The sequence below is a fragment of the Solea senegalensis genome, linkage group LG11, assembly GCF_019176455.1.
Source record: "Solea senegalensis isolate Sse05_10M linkage group LG11, IFAPA_SoseM_1, whole genome shotgun sequence".
In the NCBI taxonomy this organism is placed as follows: domain Eukaryota; kingdom Metazoa; phylum Chordata; class Actinopteri; order Pleuronectiformes; family Soleidae; genus Solea; species Solea senegalensis.
Window position 1 is genome coordinate 15,924,101 of NC_058031.1, and position 12,638 is coordinate 15,936,738.

A 12,638-nucleotide genomic window follows, 5' to 3' on the forward strand; every position below is an offset into this window, starting at 1 on the left:
TCTTTTTACCTGAAGGTTGTTGTGGGCGTTTTCACTCATACTCCAGACTGTTTACAGCCGTCTCGCTCTACTAACACCATGTTGCTGCTGCCTCCATCTGTCTGAAAAACACAGAGAGGGTATTGTGGAGCCGATAGGTCTAATCAGCAACCATTGAAACTTGTTGTTTATATTTATAATGTATACGCTGGTTTAAAGTGCAGTGGCTGTGCAGTCGTGGGTACGATGAGTTTAACAATGAGCTCACAGAGATATCACTGAGTGACTCCTGTCACAAACTTACAGTCATGTGCTGATGCTTATAAGCCCTTATGGTTTGTAGCTTCAGTAACATGTGGTTCAGAAAATGAACCGTGCTTGCTTTACAAAAAAAGGTTAAAGGCAACACAGTAAAGTATATTCCCACTGAGTGGAAGATGGTGAAGAGCAGTGGATTAATAAACTGAGAGGTGAAAATGTGATTTAACCAATTATGGAACAAGCTGCGATGGAGCAAGTGATTTACCCTCTCTGTACAAGACCTAAAAAGGTGTGGAACTCCTTGTGTTTAAAGGTCACACAGACGCTTCTCAACTAAACGGAACTACCTAAGTCTTAATACTTGACCTGTATTTTTATTGTCTGATGCTAACTTTCTTAAGTCTTTTTTGCTTCTAAAAGGAAAAATAGACTTGCTGCATGTTTCAGTCATGGTGTGACACTGTTGTTGTCATCTTACAGTCAGAAGACAGACTGTGGAAACTACCATAGGGATTCCTGTTCTTTTAATATCCTAGCCTGCTGTAACGTGTTTTTATGTGTTTTTAGGGTGTGATAACACTTTTGTAAAACACTTTGTTTTCTTTGGTGATCTTGCTTAATTATCTTTTTGTAAATGTGATGTCTTGTAAACTAAATTTTCATGGACAATCAGTCTAAGTCTGCTGGGTTTTTTTTAACTTAAGCCTAGTGTAATAGATCAGGTTAGTCAGGTTTAGCTGCAGCTAATTTTAACATTATGTCAGTCATTTTCACATTATTTCAGCAGTAGGTGTGTTGATGTAATGCCATTTTTTAATTCCTGACCAACTGTGCCATTTTTTTCTGGATCAGTTCATATTTAAGGTGTTACTTGGAGGTTAATTGGAGTTGCTTGGTTCCACAACAGGACCAGAGGATCCTTGAAAGCTCCTGCATCAGCAGAACTGAATATGATTGGCTGTCCGATGTTTAGCTGTTATCATTTCCGCCGTCCCTTCTCTGAGGTCCTGCCCCCAGCATGTCAGTGTTTGGACAAGCCAAAAGCCAGGAAATAGCTGTGACGCCATGCTCCAGCTGTGCCAAGCATGTTTCCCACCACAGTGAGAAAACCAAGCGTCATTCCCATTGGTTTCCACTCATACTCATCATGCTTCATCATCTAATTTCCACAAAACTGGAATATAATTGATCAATAAAGACCATTGAGTCCTCACTAAAATGAAAGCTACGAGCTTTGTTTTTAAACGTGTGCTACAAAACTGTTGGTGATAACACTGCATACGATTGTGTTTTGTCAAGTGAGCATTTTAATAAAAAAACACAGAAACACTGTGCAATGAAGTGAAGTCCATGCCCTAAATCATCATCACAAACTGCTGTGACATCATTCCTGTCAAGCTAACTCAAAATCTCTTTAACAGTGTCATCAAAAACCATAAGCCGACAAAAACAAAACAACTCCATTAGTAGGAATTGCGAAACAGAACTATTTTAACTATTTGGATATCGATTATTATTTATCATCAGGATTATTTATGTAGTGTATGAACTGTATACATTGGTGCAAACTCAGAAAGATATTTGATTTACAATGATATAAAACACAGGGTCACATGGCGGAGTAGTGGCTAGCACTGCTGCCTTACAGTAAAAAGACCTGAGTTCACTATCCAGTCCAGTCTGTATGGAGTTCTCCCTGTGTATGTGTGGGTTTTGTCCAGTTTACTCCCATAGTCCAAAAACACACAGAGGTCAATTGGACACTCTAAATTGACCGTAGGTGTGAATGAGAGAGTGAATGTTTGATTTTCTCTGTTTGTCCTGCGATGACCTGTCCAGGGTTTTGCCCTGTGTCAGCTGGGATTGGCACCAGCGCCCCCTGTGACCCTCATTTGGAGGATAAAGCAGCCGACAATGAATCAAGAAATACTACTCCTTTTAATTTTGTTGTACAAATAACTTACAATGTTTATTCATTATAAACATTTGTGCCACTTAATTTTCTATTTGATGAACTACTCGATAAATGTGCTCGATGTTTTAACACTGGTTAAACATTACAGCATTTCTTTCTATTTTAATTCCCATCATGTCTCTGCTCAGGAGTCACAGCTCCTTCACGGCTCCCACATAAGAGCAGTTTGGACATTTAATTCTATAAAATGGCAATTGCTTAATGCCATTTTCTCCCATATTGCTGTTCAGTATTAACCACATTATACGGATGTCTGTCAGTATTAACAGCAACAGTTAACTGCTGTGATTAATGTAACCCTATTAATCCTTCGGGATGAGAAATGATGGTTGATTACGGATTATTTTGAATTGGACTGACTGAATGTAATTTTCCTCGCATCCTCATTCACTCTCTGATCACTGTGTCCCTCCTTTTTTCTCTCCCTCTCTCCCAGCCTCAGGCTTACAAAGGAAGTGGCCTGGCTCTGCTGTCCTCCCCCTCTAACGTCCCACTGTGTCACACCACTGCTATATTCTGTTCCCACTGTGCCCGACCCATGGAGAGTGCACAACCACCCAGATAGGATGCCTGCCCTGCCCAATGCCCTGCATCCCCTCCTGCCCGTCACCACCTCCTCCTTCTCCTTGCGTGTTCCTGCTCTTGCCAACAGTTCCTCCAAGTCTCCCGAGGCTCCACCCCGCCCCACTACAACATGGTGGATGAGATAACCACCATGAAGGATGATGTCATCAACGCCAACACGCTGGCTTGGCTGGTCTGCTCGGGCGTGTCCATCCTGGCCAACACTTGGAGCATCCTCAGCGTCAGTGCCAAGCAGAAAAAGTGGAAGCCGCTGGAGTTTCTCATCTGCACGCTGGCGGGCACGCACATCCTTAACATGGCCATCCCCATCACCATGTACTGTGTCATAACGCTGCGCCGTCATCACTCCAACTACGATTGGAACGAGGGTCTGTGTAAGGTGTTTGTCTCCACCTTCTACACTCTCACTTTAGTCACCTGCTTCTCCGTTACCTCACTCTCTTATCACCGCATGTGGATGGTACGCTGGCCTGTAAACTACAGGTAAGATTCTCTGTCTGTCCTGTGTGTGTCTTAATTCTTCTAACATATCATATTGCCAGGTATTATTGCAGGAGGCATACAACTTTACATTACAGTTCCTTAACAACAGTATTTTAATCAGTAATAGTAATAATTAATAATGTTATATTACGGTTATACCATCTCCCAGGATATATCTTTGTAAAAAAGTGGTAATAGTGTGGTAATGACATAGATTATTGTTGTGAAGCTGTGAACCCTGTGAATATTTGCTATTTGACCAGAGACATGATAGTTTTTGCATCCCCTGCAACCAAACACCTACTGGATAATACCAACTGTCAATCACACTGGTGTACACTTATATGTTCCATGCTTTATCATCTATTCTCCTCTAAATGGGAACGTAATTAATGCAAATGTATTTAACTGGCATCATTCTCTTTTGAAGAAGACCCAGAAACTAGTGATTGAGACCATTAACTCTTTGTTGACTGGAGTTATAAATCAAGTGAGAAGTAGACTTTTCTCATGGATTTCCATTCAATTCAGTTTTTTTGCAACCAACGGAGTCGCCCCCTAGTGGCTAGTTGCCACTTCAGTCCTACTCCCAGGGCTTCACTTTTCAAACCAAAAGAGTTTCTCAATTTCTATATACAGTCTATGGGTAAATAAGGGCATAATATTACATTAATACCATGTTATTTCCAACATAATATCAAGTAGCTTGATGATGACACTTACTTTCAGTGTAATACCTTAACATGGAAATATTTGGGCATCTAAATGAGTTGAAATTCATCCTCTTTAATGTCCCACAAGCCATGTTTAGTTTAATACTATTAATATGATGTTTACTGCAGGGACTAGTTACTTTGGAAACACCTGCAGTAGTTTCTTTCTGTGTTATAAATCAGAGCTGCATAATGCTAATCGATCTGTTTTTATTTATTATTCAGTTTGTGATTCTATCACATTAAACCAAACTACATCAGTTTCATTTCACTGAAGAAATAATCAGCATGAAAACTGTAGTCAGTGTGATCTGTGGTTTATCACCATGGCTCGATACCAGGAGTAAAGTGAGAGAATTGGTTTTGTGTTGTTATTCAAGGGAGCTAACGCTTTACCATGCCTCGACACTTCCCATCACAGGCACTTTTCTGTTTTTCATATGTTTTCATTTGACGTGTTAATCAAAAGGAGACTGTGAATACACTGACAAACTGAAGCTCAAACACAGTTCTTTAGCTTGTTTCACATTCCAAAATGAATTACTCTGAAGTAGAATTTATGAAAATAAAGGGGGATGTGACTACTGTTCAGATGGATGTCACTTGTTCCCCTGTTGACCTTTGTTTTGGCACAAGGTTCATTTCTCCCCTGCTGGTTGCAGCGGTTAGAGGTAACACCACGGAAAACCCACACTCAGACCTCGCCCAGACTTTGCTGACATCACGAAGTAGCTCTGAATAATCATTTGGATCAGGTTCACATCACATCAACATTCAGCTGCTGCAGTAACACCATTCCTGTCGCGTTAGACTCCCCAGACATCTGCTGCTCACATGAAATCAGATGTTCTGAGCGACATTGCTGCTTCCTTTGGCAAAAACAAGAGTTTGATTCCATTCGGTCTTTATTCAGTTACACATGTATAAAACCTGCTTCAACAAGGGTTGATGTGCTGATGATTATCAATGACCAGTCATCAACCTTGCTCAAATAAGACCCAACGCTGGTCAGACAATTCACCATAAAGATAGTTTCAAGATACAAGTTGTGATTGTGTATCTACCTCTGGTCCTCGGACCGTGATTTTCAGAGGGCAAAATACTGTTAATACTACAAGTTGAGCACATATGAAATCTCTGTTCATAAATGCTGAATACTAACAAGCTACTGTGTGGGTTATTGAAATGATACAGGAACTGATGCTGTGGTGCATGTGGTGAGAATCAATTTTGTACTGCCTCCCTCTTCCTTCACCACTGAAAAAAGTTGTGATTGTACTTCCTGTGGCATCAGGCCTGCAGATGCTCAGCCTACAATCAGCTTGACCAATTTCACAGCTCGGTGCAGATAAGCACACATTCAAATAAGATGTGCAAACTTCCTTTAAAATACAAGCTCCATCGTACATCGTGTGTGTATTGCACATACAGCTGTCACTAGTGGTTAATGCTCGCACAGAGATACCAGGTGATACACTAATGCTCGTATCTCCCTCGTCTCTCACTCATTCCACTTAATTGTCTCATCTCCTGTCTGGAAACATGGACCTCACTCTTGAAGCTTGATTTCCAGTCACGTTCAACAATAATGGCATACAGCGATAGCTCAGGTGTTGCGCTGCGTAATCGCTCTTCATCTTCCATTTAAATTGCTCCACATTTGCCTTGCTGAGCTTGCATGGCTGCCTTTTCCCTCTGACATTAACGCACAGCGAAGGCCTCATTATGAATTCCTACCTTGTACTTGGGCAGCTGTTCTCATCACCCCGCGCTAGCTGTCTCTTAGGACCATTTTCCCTTGCAACGCTCTTTCTCTGGTAATAGATTCAAGCAGCCTGGTGACGTAACCTCGCCATCATACGTACCCCAGGCACATTCAGGAGAGGCTGGCATTATTACTCACACTGACAACAAGGCCCACTTGTGTTTTCACAAAGCCATAGTGCAAAGGTAGAGGCTGCTGCTGCTGCTGCTGCTGCTGCTGCTGCTGCTGCTGCTGCCGCTGCCGCTGCCGTCGTCTTATTGTGTTGGTGCATATAAGCCAATACATGAGTAGTTCCATGACATTTTGGAAAATGAGAAAAGGTGATGTGCTCTGGTTTTCTCCAGGAAGACAGACTGGGCTTCCTCGCTAATGAAACAGGGAAAGTACATTTATGTTAGCATTCTAGCACTCTATCTACACGTCCTTTATTATTATGATTATTATTATTATTATTATTATGACCTAGACTAAAGTGACTTGTGACTACGTCCACATTTGTATTCTACAAGAAAAAATGTATTTCATTGCCGATACCTTGGACAGCTCACTTACCTCAAGTAAGCCGTGACTGGAAGGATAGTGCAGACTTTAATTACATTTTGGAAATGAGAACACCAGTCAGTGCTTGCCTTTTTTTTCTTTTTTCTTTTTTTCCCCGCTGTTGCAAACCTTGCAAAGAAGCCACGCTGCCAGAGGACACAGACACATTCAGCAAATTGCTCGACTGTAAAAATGACTTGGAGGTGAGAGGAAATAGAAATCTCCTCAAACTGAAATAGACCTGGATGACAAATAGACTGACGTTTATGGAAAGCAATCTTTTGCCATTAGCAAAGCATTGATTTCCCTCCATTCTACTCCAGTTCATCTCTGTGATGACTGTGTGGGTTGGGTTGTTTTTTTAACTCGTATGTCTGAGGGACACATCTATTATTTTGTCACATGTCTATTAAATTGCCATATCTTGTTCAATTGTTCTTTCTGCTGATAAACAGCTCTTATTTCTAGTCTGTCTGCTTATAAAACTCCTCAGTGCCAAGTAGGTGAGTGTTGTTTTGTGTCAGAATTCCACCTTTTAGTATTTAACTTAATTTTTTCTCAGAACTTCTACTTAAACATGTTTTCACTTCATTATTAGTAGATCAAGCACCTTAACAGTGTGTGTTCTTCAACAATATCGTGTCCATCCACTTCCACCAGTAACAAGGGTCAACGTTGACACATTGTAACTCCAACAGGATGTGCATGGTAAAACAAAGAGGCAAAAAACAATGTTCTAAACATAATTGTGACAGCAGATCTGTTTCTGTTTCAGGTTGAGTAACACCAAGAAGCAGGCAGTACACACAGTTATGGGCATCTGGATGGTCTCCTTCATCTTGTCCACACTTCCAGCTGTGGGCTGGCATGACACCATCGACCGCTTTTACACCTCTGACTGCAAATTCATCGTGACGGAGATTGGCCTGGGCTTTGGCGTGTGCTTTCTGCTGCTGATTGGCGGCAGCGTGGCCATGGGTGTGATCTGCATTGGCATTGCGCTTTTCCAGACCTTCTCCATTCAGGCAGGTCACAATGCCGACAAGAACAAGTTCAATGTCCCCACCATAGTTGTGGAGGATGCCCAGGGCAAACGCAGATCATCCATTGATGGGTCGGAGCCTCTCAAGACGTCCCTGCAGATCACTTACCTGATCAGTGGCATCGTCTTCATCTACGACTTCCTGACTGGCTTTCCCATACTGGTGAGTTGACTGTTTGTCCAAAAACCAATACCTCAAATTTGAATGAATGAATGAATGAATGAATGAATGAGTGGTCAAACACAATACCCAGATGAGTGTGTAAGGATCTGCCACTGCCAAATTTAAGTACACAACAGAAATCTTCTGTGGCACAAAAAAGACTTGTTTTCATTTTTCCACCACTCCATCGTGCTCTGCACAGCGCAAAATAAAGTGTTCCACCAAATATGGTCCCACCACCAATTATTCTCCAACTACTACTATGGGAGTGTTCCAGTGTGAATCTGCTGACACCTAGGTCCACAGACTTTAAATAAAAGGGTATAAGAAGCATAACTGATAATAATAATAATGATATTATATAGTAGAACCCTTCACAAACCACCACAAGGCCAATGACCCATTTTCGCCATTTTACAAGATCAGCTGAGCTTTCAAAAATCTCTGGGCTGTTTGAAAACAAAGCCTGTTATTTTTTTCTACAAAAATGTTTCATACCATCTGTTTCCACAGGAACACACCTGTGTGCTGAGCTGCAAGCAGCAACACAAATTATATGATAAACTACGGACCATACACGCACAGCTTGTGTTATTATGAGTGTGACTCGAGTCAGTCATGATGTTAAATGAGCTGATGTTTTTTTCCCCTCTTACCTGCTTCACTGTGAAAACTTGGGTGTACAGTATTTGAGATATGACTCAGATGGTGTAAACTGGTGTGTTGCCTCTTCTTAGAAAACAGCCACACTCACAAGCGTACAGTGTGGTCAGGCCTGTGACCTCTTATTCAGAGGGTGGGAGACTTGTATGCTGAATGTAATCATCAGTGGAGAGAGAGAGAGAGAGAGAGAGAAAAAGAGAGAGAGACAACAGGGTTCATTGGGTAAAAAATTAAAAATTAAGGCGAAAAGAGCAGTGGGTGGAATTATCCACCACAGCTCCTAGTCCTGGACAATACCATGCTGTTTTATTATTTACATGAACTCAAGTGCTTCTGCTCATGTAAGTGGGTCAGACTAATTGAGTATGGGTGGTAAAGTATGTGCGTCTTTATATACATATATATATATATATATATATATATATATATATATATATATATATATATACACACAGTCTGTGGAGTGTATCTGATGGAGGAGGAGGCGGCGGATGATAGCTACAATAATAACAGCGCTGAGAGTGATACAAAGACGAATATGTCTCCCTCGTCCCAGTCTGTGACACAGTATGTGTGGGTGCCTTACGTTTGTCCCAGTTGCACGCTGCTCGACTTCCTGCTGAAACGAATCACCAGTTGGTTTTAAAATTCTACCCTCAAGTTCTCATTCATTTTTTAACAAGTTAGCTCTTTGGTTTTGTCTGTGCCGACTTGACAGGCAGTAGAAAGCCTCGGGCTCACAGTTTGTGATGCATCCAAGTCATCATCCCATCATCAGAAAAATTGGACTGTTTTCGTCAATGCACAGAGCCTTTGCTCGTGTTTAAGCCCCGGGAAATCGCAGCTTAATGTCTTACATTTGAACAAAAAAAACGTGTTTTCTGTTATGATGATATGAAATCACTCTCTGAATATGAAGCTGAAGTAGAGTATAAGCCATCTGTTACTAGTGTTTGTTTTATTAAAAAAACATTTTTAGTTAAGAGTTGTACACCTAAGGCGTGCCACACAGAAACTACACAAGTCTTTACTGTTGACATTGGAAGCACACTGTAAGATAATACTTTCTTATTGTATTGCTTGCTGAATTTGGAGTTTTCTTGAGTATTTATGTTTATTTATACGGTAATATAGTAATATATCTGTCAACATAGACACTGCACACACTGGTGCCCTTAGTAAGTCTTCTGCAAAGTGTGAAGCCTGTCCAGCAAACCGTTCTACAGATGTGTGATTGAGAGACAGACAGATGTTTTTAAGATGTCCAGATCCCGATCTCAAGTATTTTTGAAACAGGTGAGAGATCGTACTAGCCCCTTTCTCCTCTCCCTGATCTTTTAGTCCAGCTGCAGTTCTCGACACTTACGCTGGCTGTCGGCGACTCGGCAGGTCCTTCATGCAGCTCAGCTGTGGAGTGTAGAAGAGCTGTATTTGGGTCAGACTCATAGTGTCATTGATTTCATATTACCTGTGTTTGATAAAACAATACCTCATTTTAATCCACTTCACTCTGTCCTCTCTGCCTGGTGCAGAGAGGACACACACACACACACACACAAACACAGCCAAAAAGCAACCAAGTGAATGTCACTGTAACAGTAGTGAAACGACGACACTCCTCAGCGTCCGCACAGAATACAAACGTAAATGCTCTGCCATCAAAACACGTGTTCAGCAAACATCAGCGTTTTGGTCGCAGTTTCAAATCATGTTGTGCACAAACACAACAATGGTTTAGCTGCAGACCTGCCCTCCCTCTTTTCTCTAATAGCAGTACTTGCAGCCTCACAGCAGTCGTCTGTTCTTTTTTCCTGTTTCTTTCTCTCTAAACTTCAGTCAGGCATGTTATTTATTTACTGGCAGTGGCCTTTTGTGTACTTTGCAGCTCTGTTATCAAGGATCAGACCAAGATTTGATATCAGCAGGTACTGAATAGCTGGTCAGGACATTCTTGGTTATTTTTATTGTAATAATTTAGTATATTAGCATTATACTGCTCGAAAGAAATCTTCTAGTTTTTGGCGATGAGTTATAGCTCAATGATGCACCGTCTTGTTGTAAGGAAACAGGAGAACTTCATTTTCTATGTTTAAATGCACACTTTTTGCTGTATATGTTTGAATTTTCTCAGGGAAGAACTTCCTGCTGAAAATAACATGTTTTTTTTTTTGGTTTTTTTTCTCAATGTGATCATAATTAAGTCTATAACTCCTGTAGAAATAAAATCAAATAAAAATCTCACCCACTAAGAGATGAAATATTACAAAGCACTCCTTAGCTGAAGCAGACAAAAAGTCTCTTTAATAAATAAATACATTTCGGTCCGTAGCCAGTGTCACAGCTCCAGAACAGAGAACTTTTTTCTTAGCAAGTCATAGTTTCTACAACAACAGGATGTGAATTAAGGTACAGTGAATGAATAAACTTCATTATTAAATCCTTGCAGGTGAGAGTAATTACTCAGCACAGATGAGCTCACTGGTCTTGAGGCACTGCAGCTGCTGTTTGTGGTTCAGAAAGAGTCAGAGCACTGGGAAATGATTTTGTGAAAGTCAGTGTAATGTGAAAGAAATGAGCAGCATAAATGTCATTGTTTCTTCGACCAGTCTGCTGTTGTTACACCGTGTGTTGATTCATTTGAGTGCGTGAGTCACATTTGTAACGTTTAACAACATCCGGCCATTTTATCCAAATGTGAAATTCAGGATCACAGAAGAAAGTGCATTCTGTTGCTTCATGAAGCTGAAAGTAGATGAAAGAGTTTCTGTGCAAAGACAAAGGCGTATTATTACTCTTACGTCTTACGAGACATCCTATTATGTCTCTGTCTGTGTGTGTGTGTGTGTGTGTGTGTGTGTGCATATTGTAGAAAGGAAAGATCATATTTTCACAGCAGTGACAGAAACAAACCGCTGCTAGCCATCTTTATGACTTGATGTAATGAGCTATTTAAATGCATGGAAAGCTGTAACACACAAATGAACGTGTATACTTGTGTTCAGTCGTCAGGCCTTAGACTAGAAATACTGAGGAGGAAGAAGTGAAAAAAGTGTTCCACCAAATTACCATTACGGTTTTAAAAAAACGTTTTTAAATGACATATGTTATCTGTAGTATATAGTAGAATTTTTTTTATTTTTTTCTTTGTACAGCACCTTTTTAGTAGATGTTTTAGTAGAACAAAACAAAAATTGAATTGTCGAAACCTGAGATCAAAAATGTAGAGATCATTGCATTGCAGCACCAACACTCAGAGTATATGGAGTAGAAGATACATCATTACCCTTTCAAGTGCACTCGCAGTTAAGTTCATCAATAATTTAATGGTGTGTTGCTTAAAAGGCTGTTATAAATTCACAGAAAGGAAAGAGAGAATCTCGAAGTTCAAAAGCGTTGGTATTCTACTTTTCTAGCTGGTTTCTGAGAGAACAAGGGATGATTCTAAATGTACTGATACATAGTTTTCTAAACTACACACATTGTGTGCGTGATTGGTGCTCAAGTTCACACAGAGAACTACCACGACCTGTTTCAATTTCTCCAGTGTTGATTGTTGGTGCTGCTTTATTTTGTCCACCAGCCTATTATCAGGTCATTCAGTTATAGCTGATATTCGTTTTTTTCTCACCTCACCTTAGAACTGATGTGCGTTTGTTTTGTTCTTACCCTGTTGCCGACACACGGTGCAGGTGGTGAGCTTTGCCAGTCTGAAGTTCGACCGCTCCTACAACTGGATGGTGTTGTGTGTGCTGTGGTGCTCCATCGCCCAGTCCATCCTGCTGCCTATGTTCCTCTGGGCCTGTGACCGCTATCGGGCTGACATTCGCATGGTGTGGGAGAAGTGCGTCGCCATCATGTCCAACGACGACGTGGATGAGGGTAAGCATCAGTCAGGTGTCTCCCTCGTGCCCTGCCCCCTTTTTTCCCCCTCCTCTTCACCTGATGATGTGAATGATTCCTATCTCTTTAGACAGCAGTGATGTTTGAGTCTTGTGTGAGGAGAAACTGCACACACACAAAGAGTTGCAGGATATATTTGTAATGTTCCGCTCTTTAGTTTATAAAGCACTGGTTTAAGACAATGCAGCAGTTTTACTGAAGTTGCAGTTCAGAGAACAGACGTTAGTACCAAGCTAAATAAAATCTCCAATTTGTTCGCATCAAACATTTGTGACAAGAAAAGCAAACATTTCAGAATGTTTTGGAGAAAATTTGCATCACTATATTTTATATGCTATAAAATCACACGATGTAGCTGTAACAATGTTATGTATGTCAATTAGATTTTTCTAGAATCACAGGTTGGTTAGAAGTCGCTCCATATAAGATACCAGAGCGGCTCCTGGTGACCCGCTCATGGTGCAGGTTTAAATTGCTAATTGACTGTGAAGAGCCTGTGATTACTCCACATTGTCACCCTCTGCTGTGAGTGCTTTGCTTGGCGTCTCTAAATATGAAGCCATGCATTT

General features: G+C 40.9%; 1 protein-coding gene across 2 annotated transcripts in view; it reads left to right on the forward strand.

Moving 5' to 3' along the window:
• Window positions 1-12,638, forward strand: part of LOC122777263 (probable G-protein coupled receptor 153) — a 32,016-nt gene that overhangs the window by 11,528 nt on the left and 7,850 nt on the right. For both annotated transcript variants that reach the window (XM_044038372.1, XM_044038371.1), the window contains exons 2-4: window positions 2,652-3,283; window positions 7,077-7,506; window positions 11,859-12,048. In XM_044038372.1, coding sequence (XP_043894307.1) covers window positions 2,910-3,283; window positions 7,077-7,506; window positions 11,859-12,048 — 994 coding nt within the window. In that variant the 5' untranslated portion in view covers window positions 2,652-2,909. The remainder of the gene's footprint in view (window positions 1-2,651; window positions 3,284-7,076; window positions 7,507-11,858; window positions 12,049-12,638) is intronic.